Genomic DNA, 27,294 nt, shown 5'->3' with positions numbered 1-27,294 from the left:
GCTGCCTGCTGAGACCCAACTTCTCTCCCCCACCTGTCTCCTCTCTGCCTTTTCTGATTTCTCTTTCCTTCTCCCTTCCCTACCTAACCACCTAGAGGCCACTGGTTGCCAGCAGTGAAGACACATGCTAAAGGCACAGATACCCCTCTGTACAGGTGTACCCTGAACCCTCACTTGGTGCAGGGGCAGCTGTGTGATGAAAATTAGGAATCCAGATTTAACTCTGATGAGTTCCAATTTCAATTTTTAAGTTTATTTTATTATTAAATGATATTATAGTAACTATAACTTATTAAGCACATATTATATGTCTCAGGCACTATACTAAGAGTTTTATATAAATTATCTCGATTAATTTTCACAATACTCCATCAGGTGGCTCTTATTATCCCTGTGAGCTATTGGGAAAGTTTGGGTGTGTGCTGGGACCCCCAAACTTCTGATGGAAACACATAGGTATTGAGTTTTCTCAGTAGTTAGAGATGGGGGCGCAGTGGCCAGCCTCAGCTGGAAGGGAAGGTGGCATGGTGCAGAGCTGCATTCCTAGGGCCTGCCCCTTCAGTCCCCCTGCATCCCTGTCTACCAGCTCCCACCTCCACATACATACCTTCCTTAAGTCATAGCCTCTGGTTACTGCCTCTGTTCTATTTTCATGCAGGGGTGACATGGTGAGCCCTGAGCCCAGTAAAAATCACCCAGCACCTGTTGCCTGCCTGCCTACTGGTATGGCATGAATGTAAGTGCATTAGGGATTTATGACTCTTGGACATTTTAGCATTGCTCGCTGCCCCCTGCCAACCCCGAAGAAACTCAGGAGCAGTGGGGACTCCTTCCTGTTCCAAAATTGTCTCTCCCAGCTCCTGATCTCAGAGTGTGGCTCCTTTCTCGTGGGTCAATCTTAGCCTGTTAGTATGTCACCTTTTCTGCCTAATTTTGTCTCACTGGCTCAATCCTATTGGCCTTGAGGGCCGGCTTCTATGGGTTTTGGGTCCATATTGCAGCCTTGACAATGGACATACGACGCGGCCAGCTTTGCCTTGTGTGCCCACCCCAACCCAGCTTTGCCCTTCTGGGCCTACCTGCCTTGACTACCCGTTAACTGTCCAGGCTTGAACCCAGGCTGGACTTTATCAAAATGGCCCGAGGCTGCAGTCCCACCCTGTCCCCTGGCTCTCTCTCTTCCAGCTCCTAGGTAACCTCTGAGTAAACTCACTGCACCGTTTTTCCCTAAAACCCAAGGCATGAATGAAAATGTCTGTGATGTCTCCCTACCCTCATTCGCGTCTGTGCTTCCTCTGAGCCTTAGTTCTTCATTTGAAAAATAGGAATAATGACAGCACCCACTTCAAACAGTTGTTGTGAGGACTGTATAAAGGAAGAAGCCAAGTGACCACTGGGCTGGTGTCTGGAAGATGCTAAATGTCCCATCCCCCTCTCCCCACCTCCCGGGGACCTGTGTCCGCATGCAGGGGCCTCCGCATCTGTGAATCATGCTCCTGAGCTCTTCTTCCTGGATCAGGACACACACTCGCATACTTATTGATTTTTTGTTTTTGCTTTTTGTGGTACGCGGGCCTCTCACTGCTGTGGCCTCTCCTGTTGCGGAGCACAGGCTCCGACGCGCAGGCTCAGCGGCCATGGCTCACGGGCCCAGCCGCTCCGCGGCATGTGGGATCTTCCCGGACCGGGGCACGAACCTGTGTCCCCTGCATCGCCAGGCGGACTCTCAACCACTGCGCCACCAGGGAAGCCCTCGCATACTTATTGAAATCAAACTGCCCTTAGGCCAGCCCACTTTCTGCTTCCAAGGTGACCGCTGCCCATCTGATTTGCGGTGGGCTGCTGGGAAATCTGGAAGTGGTCGTGGTTAATGAAGTCACCCGACTGGGGGTAAAGACTCTCTAGGTCTGGTCCTGGCTCTGACACTTAAAATAGGAACGTGACCTCAAGAAGGTCATGGTTTCTGTCTAGACCACCATTTCCCCATTCATGAAATGAAGGAGTTGGGTTAGTCAGCCTTTGTTTGTTCAGCTCTAACATCTCTGCCAACTTCTGGCTGGGCTGTATGTGACCCTGAGGGTTGGCCATTGTCTCTGTCAGGTGGGTGCTGGCAGAGGCTGAGCCATGACCTTCAGTCATCTCTGGGCTGGTGCACGCTCCCTGGGAACCAGTGGGTTTCGCCAGGAAGTTTTCCAGCCCTGATTTCTGCTCCTGACAATGTCTTCTCCAATGTTGTGTCTGTTCCCTTAAATGCTTTATTTATCTCCCACTCCCTCCCTTTCTGGGGAAAAACTTAATTACCCAGCTGCCTTCATAACAGTCTTACACAGTGCATTCCTCAGGTTAATTAGCTGTGTAAACCAAACAGCTGTCATTTTTATCTCTTGGAAACAAGCTAAGGAGCAGTAGCCAGTTGACGTCCCCTCCTCCACACACACACACGCACACACACACACACACACACACAGAGACATGCACAGAAGCACACTCACACCCACAGGCACACACCCTGACAACCACTGCCTTTCTGTGTTTGAAAGTCATCTGTTTTCTTGATGTTTAGCATGGCTAATGTGTAGGCAGAGGATGTGACGATGTGAGGATGTGTTTATATCCATCCTGAGGTCTTTGTCCTCCACTCACAGAGGACTTTGAGCCTGTCTCTGACCAGAATATCTGCCCTCCTATTTCCCAGAAGTTCTTAGCGTGTATGAAACTTTCAAAGCTCTTACCATTGGGGATTTATTCTTTTGGATGAAGCATCGTTGAGCTCTTTGTTTAAAATGCAGACACCCTTGGGGAAGGCATCTTGTTAATCTATCATCATTTATATTTCAGGAAGGGTTTGCTTATCAGAAAATTAGCTGTGGCTTTTGCAAAGGGCCCTAAGAGAATAAGACCCAGAATGAGTAAGTTTTGAGGGGATAGAAGAAAAGGGACACTTAGAGAAAGAGTTGGATCAGAGGGAAGCAAAACTTGGGCTGTGAAATGTGAGATTTTTGGGTCCTGGTTGTTATGGGTTGGGGATTGTGGCTTGTGGGGTTAAAAGAGGGAAGAGAGTGGAAAAGTGAGATGGAAACCTGCACACAAATGTGAGTGGTCTCATGACTTTGCTGGCCTGGCTTCTCACCCCCTTGCTCCTTGGGTCAATTTCCTAGAAGCTCTCTGGGTAGTGTCTTGCAGACCTACCTTGCTTCTTTGCTCTCAGGGGCTATAGGAATCATTGTCACTGGTAGAGCTTTCAGAGGTCCAGGAATGCAAACCATCTCTCTGCAATCAGGTCTAGGGGGATAATTCTGTTTCTGTAGAAGTCTGGGCTGAGGTTGAGGCTGCCCTTACTAGGGGAGAAGAGAGGGAACATCCTGAAAACCAACTCTAGTCCCTGCAATTTCCCATGGTTGCCACGTGACCTCTGTGTCTCTTGAAGCAGAATACGATGAGAAGGTTTGGAGGAAGAGAGCCTGGGAGAGGAATCCCTCCTTCTTCTCTTCCTAGCCCTGTGGATTTGGACACATTTCTCAGCCTCTCTAAGACTGCTTTCCTAATCTGTCAGATGAGGATACCCACCATTTAATATAATACACCTACCTCAGAGATTTTAGAAGCGTAAAATGAGATAATGTATGTATAGTGCTCAGGACAGAGCCTGGTGCAGCGTAATTTTGGGGTGTGTGGTGTTCATCATCTCTGTCATCACCTTTAGAATTGAGCTATCTAAATTTAGTTTAGATGGAGATGAGGGCTCTGTTGAGTTAAGGCTTTGGTCAAGATGTTACTTCAGGACAGTGCCTCCTAGCACTGGGGACCTCCTCCCACCTGGCACCATAACAGGTCTCGATTTTTAAAATTCGCTGGCAATATCCACTGACATAGAAATGGTAAGGCTCGTGGATCGTAGTGGGGTCTAATGGAGGCCTTGCTGACCAAGGTCTGAGGGTCCCCTCTTCCCCTGCCCACTTTGCTGGGAAGAGTGTTTCTCTAGTACAGTGTTGGGCCAATGTCTTATTTTTCTCTTGCTTCTTTTGCATTCTTGTTTGGAGTGTGTTTAACCTCTGAGCAGATAAGCTGGAGTGGGGGAGAATTGTAATAGCATGTTAAAGCAAGAGGGAACTTCGTTATCTCATCCCCCCCCTGCATTTTACCAATGAGGAAGGTGAAGCGGAGGGAATGCCCTTCTTGTAGGCAGCTGCATTTTTTTTTTTTTTGGCGCTGGCTTTCTTTTGGCCCGGGCTGGCAGCCATGACCCTGACTACAGCTCCTTAGATAGACACAGGCAGTCTCTGACTTGCCTGTGGGAAGGAGTTGGACCACGTATAACCAGAGCCTGTTTTCCTATTTTCCCCCAGAATTAGCTCCATGTTCTGCAAAAGCACAGAGCTTTGATTTGCATTGCTTTCCTTTTTCCACCCTCTCCATTGTGATTAGGGCTCCCACTGGCTCTTGCTCTCTCCTTTGCCCCCACCATAGCTCTCTGGGAGGGTTTGTCTTCCGGCCAGACGGCTGAGCTTCTAGAAAGCTCCAGGATAAGGGAAAAGGCCCAGTCTTTCCAGACTGAGGGGAACAGGAGCCAAACTGGCTGGAAGCCTGACAGGCTGAATTGATAACAATGCTGTGTCTCTGAAGTAGCACAGCCAGGGGGATGCTGGCCAAGTGACCCCAGAGAGAGAAGCAGCTGCAGCTGGGAGAGACAGAGGAATGTAACACATATGAAAGGAGGAGCCTCATGTTGAGAACCACACACACACACACACACACACACACACACACACTCTTATACACATACTACCTATAGACATACAAGAATAAAAAGGAAGGGAAACTGAGGCCCAGAGAAGAGAGGGAAGAAATTGGCAGCTTGCCTTCATGTGGGCTTCTCCCATAAGCCACCCTATTTCAGGCCTCCATCCCTCTAGCTGGTTGACATGCAGAGCTCCTTAAAATACCTGTCCCAAGCCTTATGGCTTAGCCTGTTTCTGAGGGTTGAGATAATCCCTCCTTTAGCTATGTTACTGTGATAAGCGGCACGTAGATGTTAAGCTCATGAGGCCATCTGATCCCTCCGTCATTGTCTGAGCATGTGGAAGGCAGGTGGAGAAGGCGTGGGATACCCCAGACTGGCTGTGAAGACAAGGTGCAGGCAGGGTAACAAGCCCACGCTGAGTACCCTGGGCCTTTTTAGTTTGTTTTGCTTTACAATAATGCCTGAATATAAAAGTTAATATATATCCAAGGCATCAAAGTTTAAAATTATTAAAAAAAGAACAAAGAAAAAAAGTTACCCATAATGCCATTTCCCAGAGATATTAGGTTAAAACTGTATGCAGTTGCCATTTTTGTTGGTCAAGATGGCTGAATGTCAGCCATTTCATTTGGTTCAACCTAATATATTGGTGTATTTCCTTCCACATATTTTCTATTCCTTCAAGAATATATATTTGTGATCATGACATGTATACAAGCTTATGCCCAACTTTTTTTCAGAGAACATGATATTTTTTTTTCATAAAACATTATAATGTAAACATTTCCCCCATGCAATGAAAACCTTTCTCTCAACAGTCTTTTTAATGGTACGTAATATTGCACCATTTGGGAATATCAATGGCATTTCCCCAGTCCCATGTTGAGCTGTTCTAGCTCCTGTGTCCCATGGCCCAAGGGAAGAAACTGGGCCTCGTTTCTGGCATTCTTTTGGCCAGGGAACAGGCTGGGATCAGTTCCCAACAGAGCAGGGGGGTCTCTGGTGACAGGTCGCCGGAAGGCAGCTGGCCCTCGTCTCTCTGCAGGACGTGCTGAGTGCAGATGGAGGATGGGCAGTGGAAAAGTTTGCCTCTGAGAGGCTGGCCAGAATGGGAGAAGGGCATGCTTGCTGCCAGGGACCAAAATAGGATGCTAGAGGAGACTCAGATTCCAGCAAGAGGTGTCTTTTGCCCAGACAGGATTATTTTAAGTGCTCAGGTATTTATTTTAGCCACTGACACATCTGCAGTCTCCGAGTTAACTGAACTAGGTTAGCCTGACAAGCCAGCTTTCTTCCCAGAGTGCTTTCTCTGTCTGAGGCTCTGCCATGGTCAGCCTCAGGGTCAGACCAAGCCCTTTGGGTGAGACAGAAATTGTCACCCTTTACCGTGTTTCCCACAATGTCTGTGCATCCAGGTGGTTTCCTAGTGGAAATGAGAGGATGACAGAGAAGGAGGGAGGGAGAGAGAAAGAGAAGAGCAAGGAAGGGGTGGGGATGGGAGGGGAGGAGGAGAAGAAGAGAAAGATGTAAGGAGGGATCCTGTCTGGTGCTGGCGCTGGCCATCAATCAACAGGAAAGTCACATAGCCTCTTGGAACCTCAGCTTTCTCACATGTGAAATGGGAATAATATTACCACGTACGGTGGTTGTGAGGCTTAAATAGGTTATTGCACTGAAACCCCTGATACAGTACCTGGCACACGGTAAGTGCGCCAATCACTTAATACTGATGTTTGCCACCTCCTCACTCCCTCGCCCCTCCTTTTAAACTCCCAGGAAGGGAGAGTCTAGTAATAATGTAAATGAAAATGCCAACTTTTACTGAGCATTTACTATTCATTCAAAAAGTATTTATAGAGGGCCTGCTAAGTGCTGGGCACTTTGCTAAGCACTGGGATACAGCATAAAGGAAAGTAAGTTCTGCCCTCTTGGAGTCTACATTCTAACAGGGGGAGGCAGACCATAAACAAACACCGTGAGCAAATAAATTGACAGTAAAAGAACAATACGCCAAGTGGGGATAGTACTATGGAGAAAAATGTGGCAGGGCAAGGGATGGACAGTGGGTGCTGTTTTATATAAGGCATATGTGCCAGCCATTATAAGAACATTGAACATCCCCCCAATATTGTTTTTTTATATTTCATAATCATTTTTAATTCTTTTTCACATTATTTTCCATTATAGTTTATTACAAGAGATTGACTATAGTTCCCTGTGCTGTACAGCAGGACCTTGTTTACCTAGTTTACATAGAGTAGTTTGTATCTGCTAATCCCAAACTCCTAATTTATCCCTTCCCCTCCTTCCCCTCTGGTAACCATAAATCTGTTTTCTATGTCTGAGTCTGTTTCTGTTTCGTAAGTAAGTTCATTTGTATCATACCAAAAATTATTGTTTAATAAAGCACTTTGGGACATGACAAGGACACCTCCAAGTACCAGGAAGGGTGACAATCCTCTTGTTTTGCAGATTGGAGGTGGGAGCTGGAAAGTGGGGTGGGAAGCAGAGGCTCACAGAGCCAGGACTCCTGACTCCCCTCCTGCATCCTCCACTGTTCCAGGGTTTGCCAACAGCTCAGGGGGAAGAGTGGTGTCGGGTGAGGAGTTTCTATAACTCAAGGCACAGACTCAGCCTGTTAACTCAATCCCTCTGGGACTGAGCTGTCAGCTTCACCAGTTCGGCAGACATCACTCGTTCTGAACATTGGCTTCCTTAGCTTAGTGCCTTCCCTGGACAGGGCAGAGGTTCAGGGGCTAGAAGGCCTCAGAGAAGGCTGCCTGAGCTTTCCCCTGGTTCTGGTGGGTGGAGGCTTAGGGGAACACAGAGGCAGGAGGTGTGGGGAGGTACACTGGTCCTTACCCAAAGGAACTCACAGGTCAGGGAGGTTCTTGTCCAAGCCTTGCTTTTACATGTGGGTCAATTGGGAGCCCTCTGAACAGTATTCTTTCTCCTGGGCACAAGGTTTGGGACCATGGTTACTCAGGGAAAATAGGTTTGATGTGTGTTGCATGAGGGACCTGGGGTAAGGTCATGGTGTCTCTGTGAGGTGTGCACGTGTGCGCACGTGCACACACATTTGCGCACGTATGTACAAACTGAAAGAACAAGGGCCATGTTCTCTGGCTGTATTCTTCTTCTTGGTCATCTCTGCCCTGCTCTGGAGCCCATGGGGTTCAGTTTTTTCCCTTGTTCTTTTTTTCTGTCCCCTCTTCCTAATCCTTAGAAACTTGACTTTCCCCAGGCTGCCAGAATTAAGTGAGATGAGCTATAAAACTCTCTAGCCTATGCATAGCACATAGCAGATGTTAAATTAATGTGAGCTTCTCTTTCTTTCTTCTTTTTGCTCTTAGCACCCTTTTCAAATTTCTCTTTGGGGCAATGTCACATACGAAAATTATTTTTTCTCTACCATCGCATACCACTTTCCCAATTACAACCTCTATTTACTATTTACTTAGCTATGTGTTGGGGGGGACCCAAAGGACATAAATGAAAAGATGAACAGTAGTCTTGTTTTGAGAGGTTGATCCTTCCAAGTGTATTAATGAAATCAATGGATCCCCAAGGGTAGCATTTCCATGGAGAGAATGTTCTGGGCTCTCAGGATACAAGGGGGGAATTCTCACTGGCCCTACCTCTTAGTCTCTGGCATCTCTTTGTCCCACAGTGGCAGATGAAATGCTGCAAGTGTGACTCCAGGTTGCCTCACAATTACAACAGTCACCGAGTGGAGAATGTGGTCTCGTCCTCGGGCCCCATGCGCTGGTGGCAGTCACAGAATGGTAAGGACCTGCCACAGCCTCCAGGGGCCCAAACATGTGGAGGCTCCCACAGGATGGGGAGGGTGCGCGGGAGCCCTTTGGGGTTCCCGGGGCTTTCTTATTGTAGTGGGACGTGGGTGGTTGACAAGCAGAACCTTCTCTCTTTGTATTTGAGGTCTTTCAGATGCTGTAGGTAGAAGAATTTATTGGAGGTTAATGAAAGGGTCAGAAGAGAGAGAAATGCCTTAATTTCATTCTACTTAGTCACAGTGGGCTTGCTGATGGAACTGAGCTTTGCAAACAGATTTGTGTTGAACAGAGGAGTTGAAACTCTTTAAGGTTTTAAGGGCATCAAGTGATGGTGGGAAGGAAATTTGGCCAAGAAGAGATAGGATCTAGAATAGGTGATAGTAAGTAGAAACATACTGGTACCCCTCTTCTCGGAGAGGGAAATTGGAAAATCAAGATTAGAGAGTTTCTGATTTCCTAGAGCCTGGGAAGGTAGAAATCCTCTGCTCTAAAGTTTCTACGTTTTGTCTTTCCAGATGTGAGCCCTGTCTCTCTGCAGCTGGACCTAGACAGGAAATTCCAGCTTCACGACATCATGATGGATTTTAAGGTGTGCTTCCTGGGCATGGCAGTGGTTAGGAGAGGGGGACTCTGGGCTGTGTGGGCATGGACTCATGCGGAGCACAGGGTCCTTGTCTCCTCAGGCGGGAGGTGATGGTACCACATGCTGGGTGGGCCTCCCTTCCCCAGGCTGAGGTGACACTTACCCTGAGCCTGTTTCATGGTGACAGCAGAGGTACCCCTTCTGGGAGAACAGTGACGCCTCCACCTTCCCTGTCTTGGCTGTGTAGTGCTTATATATCCTCTCCCTCTTTGCATCCCCCACCCTTAGCCCATCTAATTTTTTCAGCTCTGTCAAGACCAATTGTACAAAGCCTGGCCACGTATTATACAGTTGTGTTTTCTTGGTATACTCTGTTTTAATAACTTTGCTGATGAGATTGAGTTTAACAGACAGCCAAGAACTGGCCCATCCTCATATAAGATGTGCTTTTGGAGCAATCTGCTCATTCAGTGCTATTACTTTTCAGACTCTGCTTTTAGACTAGCCTTTGGAGATGTGCCTTTTGGAGGGAACATTTTCATTCATTACTGACAGGACTTTTTTTTTTTTTTCCTTTTCCTTTTCCTAATATCCTATGTGACTGAGGAAGTTGCTCTAAGAACATTGCCTCAAGAATAGGTCAAAAGTATTTTGAGACATTCTAGTGCCATTTGAACAAATGCTCAGTCTCTAACAGTGACAACTTCTAAGGGAAATATTCATTTGGATGGATACTGGTAGTCTCATTGCTTTGTCATCACTCACCCATTCATTTATTTGTCCATTCTTGCTACACACATATTGAACACTGATTATATGCTGTTATAAAAGATGTCTAAAACTAGATCACGATCCTCTAGTTGCTTTGGTATATGTAGGGAAGATAAAGAACCAGTAGCAAGACAGTGGGATGTGTGCTCTGATGTTGGTAAGAAGAGGTGCTAGAGAGCCCAGGAGGGGGACCTCCAGCTTGATCTGTCTTTGGGGGAGTGGATCAGAGAATACACCCAGGGGAAGATGACACTTCCTAGGCCAGTAATATCCAGGTGAAGGGTAAGTTCATTCCAGGCAAAGAGAACAGCAAAGTGCAAAGGCCAGGAGGCAAGAGGCAAGAAGGTATATAATTGGGGGAAGGGGACAAAGGAACGCACGTAGGGTCTGGTGGGGCAAATATGTATACGGTAGTGAGAGGTAGGGATGTGGAAGGCTACAAACTGATGAGAGATGAGTTTACAGATGTAAATGGGGAGGGAGGAAAGTAGGTGAAAGATTCATCTATTCATTCAACAGATGTACTAACTGCCTACTATGTGCTAGATGCTGGGGGTACACTGTGAACAAGATAGACAAGGTGGGGGAATTCCCTGGTGGTCCAGTGGTTAGGACTCTGTGCTTCCGCTGCACCACTGCAGAGGGCACCTGTTCAATCTCTGGTTGGGGAACTAAGATCCCGCAAGCCATGCAGTGTGGCCAAGAAAAAAAAAAACAGATAGACAAGGGGGTCTATGGTTTACTGTAGTGGTTCTCAAGCAGGGGATATTTTGCAGTTTATAGAAAAAATTTTGGTTGTCACAGCTGTCAGTATGCTATTGACATTTAGTGAGAAGAGGTCAGGGATGCCGTGTAGCATCCTAAAATGACGAGCACTGACCCCATGGCAAGGAATTATTCACCTCCAAATATTAACAGTGTCAAGTTTGGGAAACCCTGGTCTGGTAGGAGGAAAATAAAAAGCAGGAAACCGACAAATAAATAATTGGAAATTGTGTGACATTTACGAAGGAAACAAATGAGATCCTGGAATAGGAAATGATGGGGTGGGGTGGGCAGAGTGTGGGCAGAAGAATGCACGTTAGATAGGTATAAAATGATCTCTGTGAGGAAGTGACATTTAAGCTGAGAAGAAAAGATGTGGAGGAACCCACGAGGGGGAGGAGTATTCCAAGCAGAAGAGACAACATGAACAAAGGCTCTGGAGAGGGAATGTGACTGAGGGTTTGAGGAGATGGAGGTGCACAGTGACATGAGACGGGGTGAGGGAGCAGGGCCCAAGAGCATGGCCTCTTCAGCCATGGTCAGGAGTTCAGATTTATTCAAGAACAGTGGGCAGAAATTTTGTATCCTTCAACCTTACCAAATTCATTGATTAGTTCTAGTAGTTTTATGGTGGCAACTTTAAGATTATCTACGTATAGTATCATGTCATCTGCAAACAATGACAGTTTTACTTCTTCTTTTCCAATTTGCATTCCTTTATTTCTTTTTCTTCTCTGATTGTTGTGGCTAAGACTTCCAAAACTATGTTGAATAAGAGTTGTGAGAGTTGACATCCTTGTCTTGTTCCTGATCTTAGAGGAAATGCTTTCAGCTTGTCACCATTGAGTATGATGCTTGCAGTGGGTTTGTCATATATGGCCTTTATTATGTTGAGGCAGGTTCCCTCTGTGCCTATTTTCTGTAGAGTGTTTATCATAAATGGGTGTTGAATTTTGTCAAAAGCTTTTTCTACATCTATTGAGGAAATACTCCCATTTACCATTGCAACAAAAGGAATAAAATACCTAGGAATAAACCTGCCTAAGGAGGTGAAAGACTTGTGCTCAGAAACCTATAAAACACTGATGAAAGAAATCGAAGATGACACAAACAGATGGAGAAATAAACCATGTTCTTGGATTGGAAGAATCAGTATTGTGAAAATGACTGTACTACCCAAAGCAATCTACAGATTCAATGCAATTCCTATCAAACTACCAATAGCATTTTTCACAGAATTAGAACAAAAAGTCTTACAGTTCGTATGGAAACACAAAAGACCCTTAATAGTCAAAACAATCTTGAGAAAGAAAAACGGAGTTGGAGGAATCAGGCTCCCCAACTTCAAACTATACCACAAAGCTACAGTAATCAAGACAGTATGGTACAAAAACAGAAAAAAGCTACAGTAATCAAGACAGTATGTTACAAAAACAGAAATATAGATCAATGGTACAGGATGGAATGCCCAGAGATAAACCCACGTACATATAGTCACCTAATTTACAACAAAGGAGGCAAGAACATACAATACAGAAAAGACAGCCTCTTCAATAAGTGGTGCTGGGAAAACTGGACAGCTACATGTAAAAGAATGAAATTAGAACACTACCTAACACCATACACAAAAACAAACTCCAAATGGATTAAAGACCTAAATGTAAGACCAGACACTATATAACTCTTAGAGGAAAACATAGGAAAAACACTCTGACATAAACTACAGCAAGATCCTTTTTGACCCACCTCCTAGAGTAATGGAAATAAAAACAAAAATAAATAAATAGGACTTAATTAAACTTAAAAGCTTTTGCACAGCAAAGGAGACCATAAACAGGACAAAAAGACAACCCTCAAAATGGGAGAAAATATTTGCAAATGAAACAACAGGCAAAGGATTAATCTCCAAAATATATAAACAGCTCATGGTGCTCAATATCAAAAAATAAACAATCTAATTAAAAAATTGGTGGAAGGCCTAAAAAGACATTTTTCTAAAGAAGATATACAGATTGCCAACAAACACATGAAAGGATGCTCAACATCACTAATCATTAGAGAAATGCAAATCAAAACTACAATGAGGTATCACCTCACGCTGGTCAGAAAGGCCATTATCAAAAAATCTAGAAACAATAAATGCTGCAAAGGGTGTAGTGAAAAGGGAACCCTCCTGCACTGTTGGTGGGAATGTAAATTGATACAGCCACTATGGAAAAACAGTATGGAGGTTCCTTAGAAAACTAAAAATAGAACTACCATATGATCCAGCAATCCCACTACTGGGCATATACCCTGAGAAAACCATTATTCCAAAAGAGACATGTACCACAATGTTCATAGCAGCACTATTTACAATTGCCAGGACATGGAAGCAACCTAAGTGTCCATCGACAGATGAATGGATAAAGAAGATGTGATGCATATATACAATGGAATATTACTCGGCCATAAAAAGAAATGAAACTGAGTTATTTGTAGTGAGATGGATGGACCTGGAGAGTGTCATACAGAGTGAAGTAAGTCAGAAAGAGAAAAAAAAATACTGTATGCTAACGCATATATATGGAACCTAATAAAACAGTACTGATGAACCTAGTTGCAGGGCAGAAATAATGATGTAGACATAGAGAATGGACTTGAGGACACAGGGTGGGAGGGGGAAGGAAGCTGGGGTGAAGTGAGAGTAGCATCGACATATATACACTACTGAATGTAAAACAGCTCGTGGGAAGCAGCAGCATAGCACAGGGAGATCAGCTTGGTGCTTTGTGGTGACCTAGAGGGGTAGGTTAGGGAGGATGGGAGGGAGGTTCAAGAGGGAGGGGATATGGGGACATATGTATATATATGGCTGATTCACCTTGGTGTACAATAGAAACTAACACAGTATTGTGAAGCAATTATATTCCAGTAAAGATCTATTAAAAAAAAATAGTGGGCAGAGGACTTGAATAGGTAATTCTCTAAAGAAGACATACAAAGGGCCAACAGGTACATGGACAGATGCTCAACATCATTAACCATCAGGGAAATGCAAGTCAAAACCACAATGAGATGTCATTTCACACCTGTCAGAATAGCCATCATCAAAAAGATAAGGAATTCCCTGGTAGCCTAGTGGTTAGGCTTCTGGGCTTTCACTGCTGTGGCCTGGTTTCAGTCCCTGGTTGGGGAACATCCTGCAAGTCCCATGGTGCGGCCAAAGAAAAAAAGATGAGATAAGTGTTGGTGAAGGTGTGGAGAAAAGAGAATACTTGTGCACCATTAGAGGGAATGTAAATTGGTGCAGCCACTACGGAAACCAGTATGAAGTTTCCTCAGAAAGTTAAAAAAATAAATCTACCATATGATCCAGCAATCCTACTTCTGGGTATATATTGGAAGGAAATGGAATCACTTTTTCAAAGAGATATCTGTAACTCCCGTGTTCATTGCAATGTTATTCACAATAGCCAAGATATGAAAACAATGTAAGTGTCAGTCAGTGGATGAATGGATAAAGAAGATGTCACACACACACACACACACACACACACACACACACAGAGGAATATTCAGTCATGAAAAAAGAAGGAAATCCTGCCTCTTGGGACAACATGAATGGACTTTGAGGGCATTCTGCTAAGTGAAATGAGACAGACAGAAAGACAAATACTGCATGTCTTCACTTATATACACAATCTTAAAAAGCTGAACTCATCAACATAGAGAAAAGGATGGTGGTTGCCAGGGGCTGGAGGGAGGGGGAAATGGGCGGATGTTGATCAAAGGATATAAACTTCCAGGTTTATAAGATGAATAAGTTCTACAGATCTAATGTATGGCGTGGTGACTATAATTAATAATACTGTACTAGACACCTGAAAGCTGTTAAATGACACACAGAAAGGTCATTATGTAAGTGGATAGAAGTGTTAGCTAACCTTATTGCAGTAATCATTTTGTAATATATATGTGTATCAAATCATCACATTTGATACCCCTTAAACTTACATATGTGATATGTTCATAATATCTCAGTAAAGCTGGGGAAAAAAAAATAGTGGAAAGCCACTGGAAGGTTTTTAGTGGAGGGAGGGGAGTCATGGCTCACTTTACATTTTAGAAAGAAAGTTCTCTCTGTGTGGAGGTTGGCTTATGAACCCAAGGAAGTGTTCCAGGCTGGGACCTGTCAGCATGAAAACAACATTTAAAGCCATGAGAAATGGATGAAATCACTGAGAGAGGAAGTAGGGACATGACAGTATGTCATGCTAAGGGGCTTGCATTTTATCTTTAGGCCAGCGCAGACCCGTGGAAGGGTCTCATGCAGGGAGTGATGTGATCAGATAACCCTGTGGGTGAAGTGGGGAGCGTGGCTTGGAGAGCCTGGACGAAAGCTGGGCTTGAGTTCCAGGCTGTTGTAGGAACCCAGGCTCAGTGCAACTGGGACCTGAACTATGGCCACGGCCACGCGAGGAAAAAGAGGAGGGAGAGAATTGGGAGCTAGAGGTGATAAAAAATGGTTGGCTGTGGGAAGTGCAGTGGGAGAATTTTCTGGCCTGGCCACCTGGGTGGTGGGCTGAGCTAGGGATCATGCCTCCTGGAATGCAGATCTGCCTTCTATCACTTTCCACGGCTCCCCTGGGGAAAACCCGCTGGGGCCGGTGGTTTGTTAGGAGAATTGGACCCGGGTACCCCTGAGCCCACTTGTCCCATGCAGCCCCCTTTCTGCCTCCTCACTGTGGTTCTCAGGGGCCACCAGCACCTCTTTAAGAGCCTCTTTCTGTGATCGCGTCCCCACTGCGGTGTCACTCAGGCCCCAACCCTGTGTGTGTCTCTGCAGGGGCCCATGCCTGCTGGCATGCTGATCGAGCGCTCCTCGGACTTCGGCAAGACCTGGCAGGTGTACCAATACCTAGCTGCCGACTGCATGTCTGCCTTCCCCCGGGTCCACCAGGGCCAGCCTCAGAGCTGGCAGGATGCTCGATGCCAGCCTCTGCCCCAGAGGCCTAACAGGCACCTGGATGGGGCCAAGGTAGGCAGAGGGGACCCTGAAAATGTAGGCACGGGGAGAGGTCTCTCCCATCCCATCGCTACATGGTCACCAGGCTTTGGAGAATCTATGAGAACCACCCCCTTCCCCAGGCAGTGAGCCTTGCTGTCTTTCCTGAGCTCCCCAATAATGATCCCTCTGGGCACGTCTTTGCTGCACATCCGCTTTGCTGCCCAGGAAGGATATTTCAGAAACACACTGAGTGTATTGCATAACCCAACCCAGCTCTCTCCTTGAATCCTCCCACCTGGGGTCAAATCCTTTCATTTCTTTCATCACTGCTCCCTCGCTCCCACCCTCAGGGGCTGTATTTTGTCTCCTTTCTCTGGCTGAGGCTCAGGGGAGCCCTCAGAGCTGCTCGGAGCGCTGCCTTTCCTGTCGGCAGTGCGTCTCTTTCCTTCCCTGCAACGACTCCTCCTTGGTTATTGCCGTATCTAGATCCATGTAACCACATGCCCCAGACCACACGTCAGAACACGGGACTTTTCCCTGATTTGTGGGAGGTTGATGTGAAAACTCTTCCTGGGATATGCAGCTGAAGTCACATCCAATGGGTGTTTTTTTTTAATCAAGTAAGAACGGCATAGTTGAAATTGGGGTTGTCTAGAGTGTGGCGATCAGCACGTCCATGCATCCTTGGCTCTGGACCCTCTCACTCATCCTGGGTCTTTGGAAAATTAGTATCCCTAAACCCTCATAATGTCTATTATATGTCTCACTGTAACTTCTGACCCAAGGAAATCGGGAAATTCTTGGGATAGCTATATTTTCAACTGGAGAGGAGAGGTTGTACACACACACACACACACACACACACACACACACACACACACACACACACACTCATCTAAGGCCCAGTGATCATCTCCCTCCCCCAGAGTGATTGGCAGACCTCACATCCATGGTCATCTCAGGCTCCAGGTAAGAAAGACCTTAGTATGAGAAGGTCAGGGCATTGAATGGAAAGGAGGACCTCTGGGCTTGGGCCACAGTTCACCTCTTCCTCAGGTCTTCCATTTCCCCTCTTTCTGCAGGTCCAACTTAACCTTATGGATTTAGCCTCTGGGATCCCAGCAACTCAAAGTCAAAAAATTCAAGGTCAGTGTGGCTACTCCTCTAGCCTGTGGGACTGTGGATGGGCAACAAAACATGGTTGCAACCCAGATCATGGACATTTCCTTGTCTTTCCTACCTCTGTCAACATGGTTGGATTGAACACTTGCCCTGCTCAGCCCATAGGGGTATTGTGGTGGCCCCAGAGGCTCAAAAGGCCTGAGCCAGGGTGGAGTGGGTCTTTTCTGTCGTGGGGAGGTTGAGGAAGATGGAATGGTGCGACCAGAATTCCTTTCCTTCTCATCCTGCCCTAGGAGTCTCTATTTGCCTCTAACTTCCCGTTATTTTCCCATCTCTACCCCCTCCCTCCTTGTTGTTTGTGCCCCTCAGAGCTGGGGGCGATCACAAACTTGAGAGTCAACTTCACCAGGCTGGCCCAGAGGGGCTATCACCCTCCCAGTGCCTACTATGCTGTTTCCCAGCTGCGTCTGCAGGGGAGCTGTTTCTGTCACGGCCATGCTGACCGCTGTGCCCCCAATTCCAGAGCCCCTGCCAGCCCCTCCACCACTGTGCAGGTGACAGCCCAGGGAGGGGGAAAGGAGAGGGGAGGGGCAAGACCCGGGCAGACTGACGTCTTTGGCTTCTATAAAGGAGGGAGGGCACTAAATTTAAGACTCGAGTACTTAATATTTTAGCAATGGTGAAAATGATTCTAAATGATTATCATTTCAAAGGTCAGATTTTGCAGCACTTCTTTGGACCTGCTTTATGGTTTGAAATTATTTTTATTCAGTAACATAGAAGTATATGTAAGTATAAGCATACATATAAGTAGAAGTATAAGCATGGGTGTTCGTGGGGGAGCTTAAGGCATTGATTTTCAGCACTGGCTGCACATTGTAATTTCCCGGGGAGCTAAAAAACATCACCCAGACCCACATCTTCATACACTCTGATTTTATTATTGTTATTTAAAGCTCCGGGTGATTCTAGCATCCTGCCAGGGTGGTTCTGACATCCTGCCATAGAGCCACTGGTTTGGGGACTGTAAAGTCCCATGTAGGGGTGAGATATGGGGCAGGGTGAGAGGACAGAGTCTAACACAGATGCTAAGTCCACCCCAGAGCTGTTGAGTCAGATGCATCAGGCACGGAAGAGAGAAACTCCAGCTTAAGAAGCAACCCAGGGGATTTTGCTGTGAAACCAAACTTGAGAACCATCAGTAGAGGAGAGAAAGTCGAGGACCAAGAAGCAGAGGGAGCTGTCATTTCACTTTTCTGGGGTTTCGGTTCTTCTGTTAACAGATGGGACTATGATATTTGCCCCAGTGATAGAGGCGCACGATGAAATCATGTAAAGCGACCCTTGAGGGAAATACAGGTGACATGAGCATCGGGCAGCTTTATCCTTTCCACTTCTGGGCCAGCGCTTGCCCTAGGCTACAGAGGAAGGCAGAGGGAGACCAGTGCCAGAGATGTGTCATCCATTAGGGTCCATAAACAAAAGACCAGAACACAGGCTGAGCAGGATTCTGGCCTATGAGGATGTAGAGGAGGGCAATGGTCTGCCCAGCCCCGGTGGTTCTCAAATCTGGCTGCACAATGGAATCACCACTTTATAAAGTACCGATGGCTGGGCCTCGTCCCTGAGATTGGATTGAATTGGGCCTGGGCATTGGTGTGTTTTAAAAAGCTCCCCAGATAATTCTGAAGTGCGTTCAGAGTTGAAATCCATGGAATTAGAGAGACAAGGCAAGCCAGGTGAAGGACATGCCGTTCTAGCTGGCAGGATTTTGCTGGTGAATAGATAGTGAGGGGACTTCTAGTCAGGAAGAAAAACGTCCGTACAGGCCAAAAGGTGGAGAGAAGTAGGGCTTGTCCTGCGAGCGGCTAGTTCAGCTCAGCTGTGCTGTTAGGAGTGAGTAGGGGATGAGGATGGAGCAAACACAATATAAGTCCTAGATGCCAGCCTGCCGGTGGTGAGCTTAATATGGAAGACAATTAGCACGCAATTGCTATTCTATTTTTATACCTTAATGAGTCTAGGAACAATTCAGCATTGCAGTCTTATTAGCCAAACAACTGCAGTCATAGATTGTTGGAATGTACATCTCCAGGGGGCCCACAAACTTCTAGAATCACAGTTTACCAACAAGGCTGTCTAAGCACTTTACAGGTGCTGTTTTGGACTGGGCAGCATGGGGATGGCCAAATGCAAGGGCTGAGCTTTTAAAAACCTAAATGGAGGAGGAGTGCAGGTGTGCATGCATGCACACACACACACACACACACACACACACACACACACACAGACCACACAAGCCGGCATCTGGGAGTGTCATAGGAGCTGAGTGAAGGCTGGAGGAGCTGGGGTCTGAGCTGGACCCTGGGGACAGAGCGGAGAGGGCAAGTCCATCGCTGGGACACTCCTGTGATAATTATTCATGGTAACCTATGGCCCCTCTCCTAGGTCCATGGGGTCTGCGTCTGCCAGCACAACACCGCCGGCCCCAACTGTGAACACTGTGCACCCTTCTACAACGACAAGCCCTGGAAACCCGCAGATGACCAGGACCCCCACGAATGCCAAAGTATGAGCCTGGGATCACCCACCTCCCCTGCAGCAGCTGGTTGGGGTGCTGGCCCATCGGGGACACAAGGAGAATCTAGTCTTTATTATTTAAATCTAAACCTAATTGCATTCTGTAATTTACGCTCTCCTTGCTCTTTGGGGAAAGAGAGGGTATTTGAGAAAGTGTTTGAGTTGCATCTTCCCGCCGCTCCTGGCCCTTCTCCTCAGCCAGGCCTGGAGGGACCACAATTTGGTCCATGCTTCTGATGCCACGTGCCTTTCGTGCTAACCACAGGTCCTCCTACTTCTGGCCTATCCAGTGTAGGACATACGTGGTTCCCTGTTGTCATTCTTTCTACTTCAGATGTGCCTCCAGTGTTGAAATCCATGGAATTAGATTCCTGGAGGCCGGGCCCTTCCCTGCATAAATGAGGGCAACAAAGATCCCAGCCCAGAGAAGGGCAGTGACCCAGCAGGAGACCCAGCAGGTGGCAGTGGGGGAGGGTTGACATGGGACCGTTCAAAGGGCTCTCTCTTTGGCTCAACATGGGTATTATTCTTGGGTCAGTCCCCACACTGGGAGTCAAGAGGCCTGAGTTCTCTATTTTCCTTTCTTACTGGCTATATAACCTGAAATAAATTACAAAAGCCTCCCTGGGCCTCAGCTGCCCTGTTTCCCAGACCTGAGCATCTTGCAGAGTTGCTGGGGATGCCAGTGAGTTAGTGTGGAACGTGCTTTGTACACGGCAACGATGCTGCTCAAATGTCAGCCCTAGTAATCTCCTTTTGCAGGGTGTGACTGCAACGGACACTCAGAGACATGTCACTTCGACCCAGCCGTGTTTGCCGCCAGCCAGGGGGCACATGGAGGTGTGTGTGACAACTGCCAGCACCACACTGAGGGCAAGAACTGTGAGCGGTGTCAGCTGCACTATTTCCGGAACCGGCGTCCTGGTGCTCCCATTCAGGAGACCTGCATCCGTGAGTAGGGGCTCCAGGGACCCAAGGCATCATAGGTCTGTTAATCCCCATCTGTTCTGGGCTCAACAGAGCACATGTCCCTGAGGACATACAGGCCCTCAGGAAGCGTGAAGACTTGGTTCTGTGTCAGGACTTGTGGGTAATTGTTTTTAACTTAGCTGTGCCCTTCTAAGCAAGTCAGTGTGGTTTGCTCTTTGTTTTTCTGCTTCCTCCAACATTAAGGACCCCTCCATGGCAGGGGTTATTCTTATATCCTTGGGCCCTAGCACAAGGACAGACAAATAATTGATGCTCCAGGAACGTTTATTCAATGAACATGTAAGTCACCCAGGAGTGACTTAACACATCACAAGGTCCAGTGAGTTCATATGGGAGAGAGCAAAGAGATAGAAGCACTCCGATCTGGGTGGGGTTCAGCAGGTAAGACTTCCTAGGTGAAGGAAGAGTCTTCGTTTTGAAAGCCATGAAAGGGGCTTGGGTTTTGGGGTGGGAGAAAGTTGGTTCACTTCCTGTTGATATTTATCTATTTATGGAAAGAGTGAGAAAGTCTTGAGTTTGACTTGTTTCCAGCACTTGCTTGCTGTGTGACCTTGCGTATGTTCTTTGAACATCTCTGAGCCTCAGTCTCCTCATCTGTGCAATGGGGATTAGCATCCTCACCTCTCAGGATTATCGTGAGGATGACATAAGGTGACAGGCAAGAGTGCCCAGCTCCGTGCTGGCCACAGAGTAGCTCTTCAGTAAATAATGCCAACCACAACTTTTATAGTGCTTAACAGGTGCCAAGCACTCTTCCATCTTCTCTACACTTACTCATTGATTCCTCATAAGAAGCCTGTGAGTGTTGTATAATTACCCCCATTTTATAGGTGAGAAAGCTGAGGCACAGAGGGATTAAATAACTCAACTAAGGTGGTAAGGTTGTAAGTCAGGAAGTGGTGGAACAAGGATTTGAACCAGGACGCCTGGCTTCTAGAATGTGCTCTCTGCTTTTCTTCTTTGTCCCTCCTGCCGTGGCTGCCTTTGTCTCTCAGCCTGCGAGTGTGATCCGGATGGGGCAGTGCCAGGAGCGCCCTGTGACCCAGTGACCGGGCAGTGTGTGTGCAAGGAGCAAGTGCAGGGGGAACGCTGTGACCTGTGCAAACCGGGATTTACAGGACTCACCTATGCCAACCCGCAGGGCTGCCACCGTGAGTAAGGGGCCCAGCCTGCGTGGCGTGGGGCAGGCGCCTGGGGCCACCAGATCTGTGAGTGGTCCTACTCACTGAGCTGCGTGCCGGGTGCTTTGCCACTGGCTTCCAGCAGGTGACAGCACAGGCCTGAGGTGGAAGGTGGGACAGAGTCCTCCCGAGGGAGGGCAGGCAGGTGGCCAAGCAGCCAGGTGTGGGGACTGGTGGGAAAGTGCGGTGGCCTTATGAGTCAGCCAGGTTATCTGGAGGGAACGGCCCTACTCGTTCTTTTCCCAGGCTGTGCCCCTCCCTGGTGCACGTCCTCTGGGGGTAAGATTTTGGTGGCCCGGCCCCCGAGCTCAGCAGCCCTCCCTCCCGTGCAGGCTGTGACTGCAGCGTCCTGGGTGCCCGGCGGGACATGCCGTGTGATGAGGAGAGTGGACGCTGCCTGTGTCTGCCCCACGTGGTGGGCCCCAAATGTGACCAGTGCGCTCACTACCACTGGAAGCTGGCCAGTGGCCAGGGCTGCGAGCCATGTGCCTGCGACCCGCACAACTCCCTCAGCCCCCAGTGTAACCAGGTACATGGCGGGGTAGAGCATGGGCCCCTCAGCAAGGGAGGGCTCCCGCCCACCAGTCTCTGTCTCCCCTCCGCACTGCCCTTCTGGGTCTTTCCAAAGTCAGACTGGGCTGCTTCTGTCCACCTTCCCCTGGGGAGGCCACCAAATGTCCCTCCGTCCGTGGCTCTCAGCCTTTGGCAATGCCACATTCGCACACCTTCTGCAGGGCCGTCCTGGGCTTTGACTTCAGAGCTTGTGTCCTCGTGGGAGCCCTTGCTTTGGGGTGCACTGGGGAGTTCTGCCCCCTGACCGGTCTCTCCCCGCACAGTTCACAGGGCAGTGCCCCTGTCGGGAAGGTTTTGGTGGCCTGACCTGCAACGCTGCAGCCATCCGCCAGTGTCCTGACAAGACCTACGGAGATGCAGCTATGGGATGCCGAGGTGTGCTCACTGAATGGGGACGCGGAGGACACGGGGGGGTGTGCTCGGGTGGGCTCGTGGTGGGGCCACGTGGGTCTGTGGTGGGGGAGGGCATCCCGTACTGGTCCACGCGGGGTGGGCCCTGGCAACCCATAGGAGCGCTCGCTCCCCACCGCTGCCCCGGGGCTGACACCAGGCCGTCCCCATGTCCCTATGTGCGCATGACAGGAGGGCTGCTTTGCTTCCCGCTTCCCTGAGAAACCATTTCCCAGAAGCCATCTGCAGGAAACGTCCTCCTCTCCCTCTTCATAGATGGAGAAAGTGAGTCCTGAGGGGGAGTCAGTTTGACAAGTAGTGACAAGGGCACGCAGACCCGAGTCTGTTCTCAGCTCTGTGACCTCGGGAGGAGTTGCTCCCCCTCTTCAGGCCTCAGTTTCCTCATCTGGGCAAGGGGCACACTGCCTCAGATGCTTTATCTGTGAGAATGGGAAAACGAGCGTGTTAACTCTGCCACAGAGTGTGTGGTGAGGGTCAGAAGCGTTAGCGTGTGCCTGGTGAGTAGGGCTCAGAACAGGGCCTGCCACGTCGGAGGTGCTACGTAAGGGCTTGCTGTCGTTACCATGATTTCATTCTGGCCTTGACTGTCTTATGCTAAGTGTGAAAGACCCTGAGGTCAGACCTCCTCTTCGGGCTTTCCCCACAAACACCTCATCTTCCTGACCCCTAGGCCTCTGACCATCATTTCTCCCCCCTTAGCCTGTGACTGTGACTTCCGGGGAACGGAGGGACCAGGCTGCGATAAGGCCTCGGGCCGCTGTCTCTGCCGCCCTGGCTCGACCGGGCCACGCTGCGACCAGTGCCAGCGAGGCTACTGTGACCGCTACCCGGTGTGTGTGGCCTGCCACCCCTGCTTCCAGACCTACGACGCCGGCCTCCGGGAGCGGGCCCTCCGCCTCAGCAGCCTCCGTAATGCCACCACCAGCCTGTGGCCTGGGCCGGGCCTGGAGGACCGCGGCCTGGCGTCCCGGATGCTGGACACGAAGAACAAGCTGGAGCAGGTCCAAGCCATCCTCGGCGGCGCCTCGGTCACGGAGCAGGAGGTGGCCCAGGTGGCCAATGCCATCGTCTCCATCAGGTCATTCCCTCTCCCTGCCGAGCCACGTGGGTCCACATAGGGGCACACTGGTCCTTCCTTACATCGGTTACAGCCCCTTACCGTCTACCGAGGCTTCTCACAGGCGTCTCTCTTTTCACTGTCACGACAGTCCTGGGAGGTTGGCGTGGTGGGTGTTATTCCTTGCATTTTGTGGATGAGGAAACAGGCACAGATAGGTGACATGATAGAGTCACGTGGCCACGGAGGGGCAGAGCGGGGCAGCGGGAGCACAGGCACGAGCCCAAGTCCTGAGTTCTTTCAAGTGCCCGGTGCCGCCCGTGGGAGAGTCAGCTCTGCATTAGTCAGCCTTGTGGAGGGCATCTGAGAGGCAGGGCTCTAAAAATAACATGCGTTTGCCTTTGGAATGGGAGCAGTCCCACCCACGGTCTCCTCCCACCAGCCGAGGTGCCTTCTCAGTGAGGTTTCCTTCTGAAGTTTTTATGAGTTTGCTTTCCCTGAGCACTTGCTGACTGTGAGGGCCTGAGCCATCTAGGTGTGCCAGTGACCTTGGTCTCAGCACTGAGTAGGGAGTCCGCAGGCGGTTGGTGGGCTGGGTGTGCAGGCCTGGTGGGGCTTTCCAGAAGGACGGTCCGTGCTGAGCAAAGCCCGGCCATGGAGTACGCGAGGCTGGTGGAGGGAATGGTGGTGGGTGGAGCTGCAAAGGCCCTGGGAGGGAGGAACGTCTGGAAGCTCAGCCGTGGTGGGTCAGGGCAGGTGACCCCCTTCAGGTGGAGACCACCAGTGGGCTGCAGCTACGGGAGCTCTGTGGGGAGGTGTGGGCTGCAGAAGAGAGACTCGGGAGCCTGGGGTACAGGTGGTGGCTGATGTCGGCCTGTAGGCAGCAGAGGAGGAGGAGGGGCTCGGGGGATGCTCCTCGTGGAAGCCGACGTTGGGAGGCGGAGGAAAGCGGGGACTGTTAGGGTCACACACGCCAAGGAGGGATCTGCCCGCATAGGGGTGGAGGGAGGTTGTGCTAGCTTTTGCCCAGCAGGATCCTCTCCAGCCTGCGGAGGCTCCCTTCTGTGGCTTTTACTGACGGCGTCTCTTTTTGCTGACTCAGTAGCGATTTCTCCGAGGGGATGGCTGGCTCTAGGGAGGAAGCCCCCTTCCTGTATTTTAGTGGAAGCTTCTCTCCCACTTCAGGCAGACTCTCCAGGGCCTGCAGGTGGATCTGCCCCTAGAGGAGGAGACCTTGTCCCTCTCGGGAGACCTGGAGAATCTGGACAGAAGCTTCAATCGCCTCCTCGTTATGTATCAGAGCAAGAGGGAGCAGTTTGAAAAAATAAGCAGTGCCGATCCTTCAGGTGAGGAGGGGCACACAGACGCCACACCGGGCCAGGCTTCATCCCCGTCTCCAGGCCTCCGGGTCCAGGGCCAGCTTGGTCCCCTCTCTTCTTCCCACAGGAGCCTTCCGGATGCTGACCGCGGCCCACCAGCGGTCATCCCAGGCTGCTCAGCAGGTCGCGGATAGCTCCCGGTGGCTGCTGCAGCTCAGGGACAGCCGGAGAGAGGCGGAGAGGCTGGAGCAGCAGCTGGGAGGAGCAGGAGGGGCCGGCGGCCCCCAGCTCGCGGCCCTGAGGCTGCAGATGGCTTCCTTGCCTGATCTGACACCCGCCGCCAACAAGGTGACTCCTGTCATGGAGCCCCACTTCCAGAGGCCCCCCGCCCCAGCTTGTCACTCACCGACTGTTGCTCCGCATTCCCCCCTGGGGCCACGTGGACCTCCCACACACCCCCCATCCCGACCCTTGACCCTGCATAGTGTGTTCAGCAGTTACCAAGGAAACACGTTTCTGGTGCCCAAGTTGCCGTGGAGATGTCTGGCTGCTTGTTTCCCAGGTGTGGGAGGGGAGTGATCACTGAGGAGGCTTGAGGACCCCCTCTGATGCCCCCCATCTCTCCACAGCTCTGTGGGGGCCCCAGGGAGATGGCTTGCACCCCGGGAGCATGCCCTGGGGAGCTGTGTCCCCGAGACAACGGCACGGCCTGTGGCTCCCACTGCAGGGGTGCTCTCCCCAGGGCAGGTGGGGCCTTCCGGACAGCAGGGCAGGTGGCCGAGCAGCTGCGGGGCTTCAATGCCCAGCTCCAGCAGACCAGGCAGATGGTAGGTGTGGCTGAGGTGGGGTGGGCCCGTGGTGGAGGAGGCAGAGGGGACAGAGCCCCTAAGCGAGTCAGAGCTCCCATTCTGCAGCCAGGAGTCGAAAGCCCAGAGATGTCGGGTGACTTTCCCGTGGCCCTACAGCAAGTGAGAGAGAGAGTTTGAGGCCAGTGTTTTTACATCATCTCTTCTGGGGCCAAACTGAGCTAGTTACAAAAGTTTCCTAGGGAGATCTTGGGTAGCAGGTGCCGCCAGAATCCTCGGGGGCTGCCGAGAGGCCCTCTTGGGGCTTTAACCACTGCTGACGCATAGCGTGTGTCAGCAGATCAGGGCAGCCGAGGAAGCCACCTTGCAGGTGCAGTCAGATGCTCAGAGCCTGGAGATGCAGGTGAGCACCAGCCGCGCCCAGATGGAGGAAGACGTCACACGCACGCGGCTCCTCATTCAGCAGGTCCGGGACTTCCTCTCAGGTGAGCTGGTCTTCACCTTTCCCCGGGCTGATGTTTCGACTTCCGCCTGTCCTCAGTGCCCCATTCCCTGTCCCTCATCTCACTTGTCAGTCAGCTACTTCCTTCCCTGGTCTCCATGCCCCCTGGACCAGCCCCCATCACTCACCTGGATGGCTGCAGGGCCTCTAGGTGACCCCCCACCTCCTTCCTGCCCCCTCATAGCCCGTTCTCAGCAGAACAGTCTGAAACATCTTTGAAAAATGTGTAAGCGGGGTCACATCCCACTCATGCCTAAAATCCTTCACTGGCTTTCCCTTGCTCTTGGGATAAGCTCTCAGCTCCTTACCATGGCCTCTGTTACCTCCTGGGTATGGCCTGTATCCTCTCTACTTTGCTCACAAACCGTCTTTGAACAGGCCAGGCTCTTGCCTGTTCAAAGAGCCTCGGAGGCTCTTGCTGTTCCTCTGCCTGGGATGCTCTCTCTAAGGCTGCTGATTCTTGCCCTCCAGGTCTGAGTTTAAATATCTCCCTCGGGGGGCCTTTTCTGACCACCCACTCTGGTCATCCCCCTCCCCCATATTCCCCTCCGGAGTCTGACCTTCACTGCTGTACTCCGAGCCTGTGGCTGTTGAGCTCACCTGTCTACAAGTGTAATGTTTGTCTCCCAACTGGACTCTAAACTCCGAGAGGGCAGGGATGGCCGTCTGTCTTATTCACTGTGTCCCTGGCACTTAGCCTAAGTCCAGGCCCAGAAAAGCACCCAATGTTGATTGATTGAATAAGTGAACCCGATCTCCTCCCTTGCCACCTGGGGAGTGGGAAGGTCCCTGGACAGGACTCAGGGAATCTGTGGGACTTTGGGCAAGTTGTTTTCCTCTTTGCCTCATCTTTTCGCTTCTGCCAACGGGGATGATAGTATTTTACAAGTTTATTCTGGGTGTCAAGCAACGACATAAAATGTGTTTTGACAAATTAAAGATGCCCTAGGAGTATGAACTGATATTATTAAATTTCTGGTCCCTGCCAGGGAATGTGCTTGGCTGGGAGCCCAGTTAACAGGAGCTGACGGCCTGGTGTAATGACAGTCGTTCTTCCTGCTACTATTGCTGTGCTTCTGCTTCAAGAGGCCAGAGCCCCCTCTGGGGTG

At 49.7% G+C, this 27,294-nt stretch overlaps 1 protein-coding gene across 7 annotated transcripts in view; it reads left to right on the top strand.

Moving 5' to 3' along the window:
• The window catches only part of LAMB3 (laminin subunit beta 3), a 68,558-nt gene that overhangs the window by 33,276 nt on the left and 7,988 nt on the right, over positions 1-27,294 (top strand). For 6 of the 7 annotated variants that reach the window (XM_060294143.2, XM_060294126.2, XM_030872917.3 and 3 more), the window contains 15 exons: positions 8,412-8,526; positions 9,051-9,124; positions 15,483-15,674; positions 16,727-16,790; positions 17,136-17,320; positions 19,215-19,335; positions 20,109-20,297; positions 21,332-21,487; positions 21,850-22,046; positions 22,354-22,465; positions 23,201-23,579; positions 24,744-24,904; positions 25,005-25,225; positions 25,507-25,704; positions 26,024-26,168. In XM_060294143.2, the coding sequence (XP_060150126.1) occupies positions 8,412-8,526; positions 9,051-9,124; positions 15,483-15,674; positions 16,727-16,790; positions 17,136-17,320; positions 19,215-19,335; positions 20,109-20,297; positions 21,332-21,487; positions 21,850-22,046; positions 22,354-22,465; positions 23,201-23,579; positions 24,744-24,904; positions 25,005-25,225; positions 25,507-25,704; positions 26,024-26,168 (2,509 nt within the window). The remainder of the gene's footprint in view (positions 1-8,411; positions 8,527-9,050; positions 9,125-15,482; positions 15,675-16,726; positions 16,791-17,135; positions 17,321-19,214; positions 19,336-20,108; positions 20,298-21,331; positions 21,488-21,849; positions 22,047-22,353; positions 22,466-23,200; positions 23,580-24,743; positions 24,905-25,004; positions 25,226-25,506; positions 25,705-26,023; positions 26,169-27,294) is intronic. The other variant, XM_060294152.2, reaches the window with a different exon arrangement.

This window comes from Globicephala melas, chromosome 1, assembly GCF_963455315.2.
Source record: "Globicephala melas chromosome 1, mGloMel1.2, whole genome shotgun sequence".
NCBI classification, from domain to species: Eukaryota; Metazoa; Chordata; class Mammalia; order Artiodactyla; family Delphinidae; genus Globicephala; species Globicephala melas.
The sequence above is the reverse complement of the archived record's forward strand: the minus strand, read 5'-3'. Positions and strand labels throughout refer to the sequence as shown.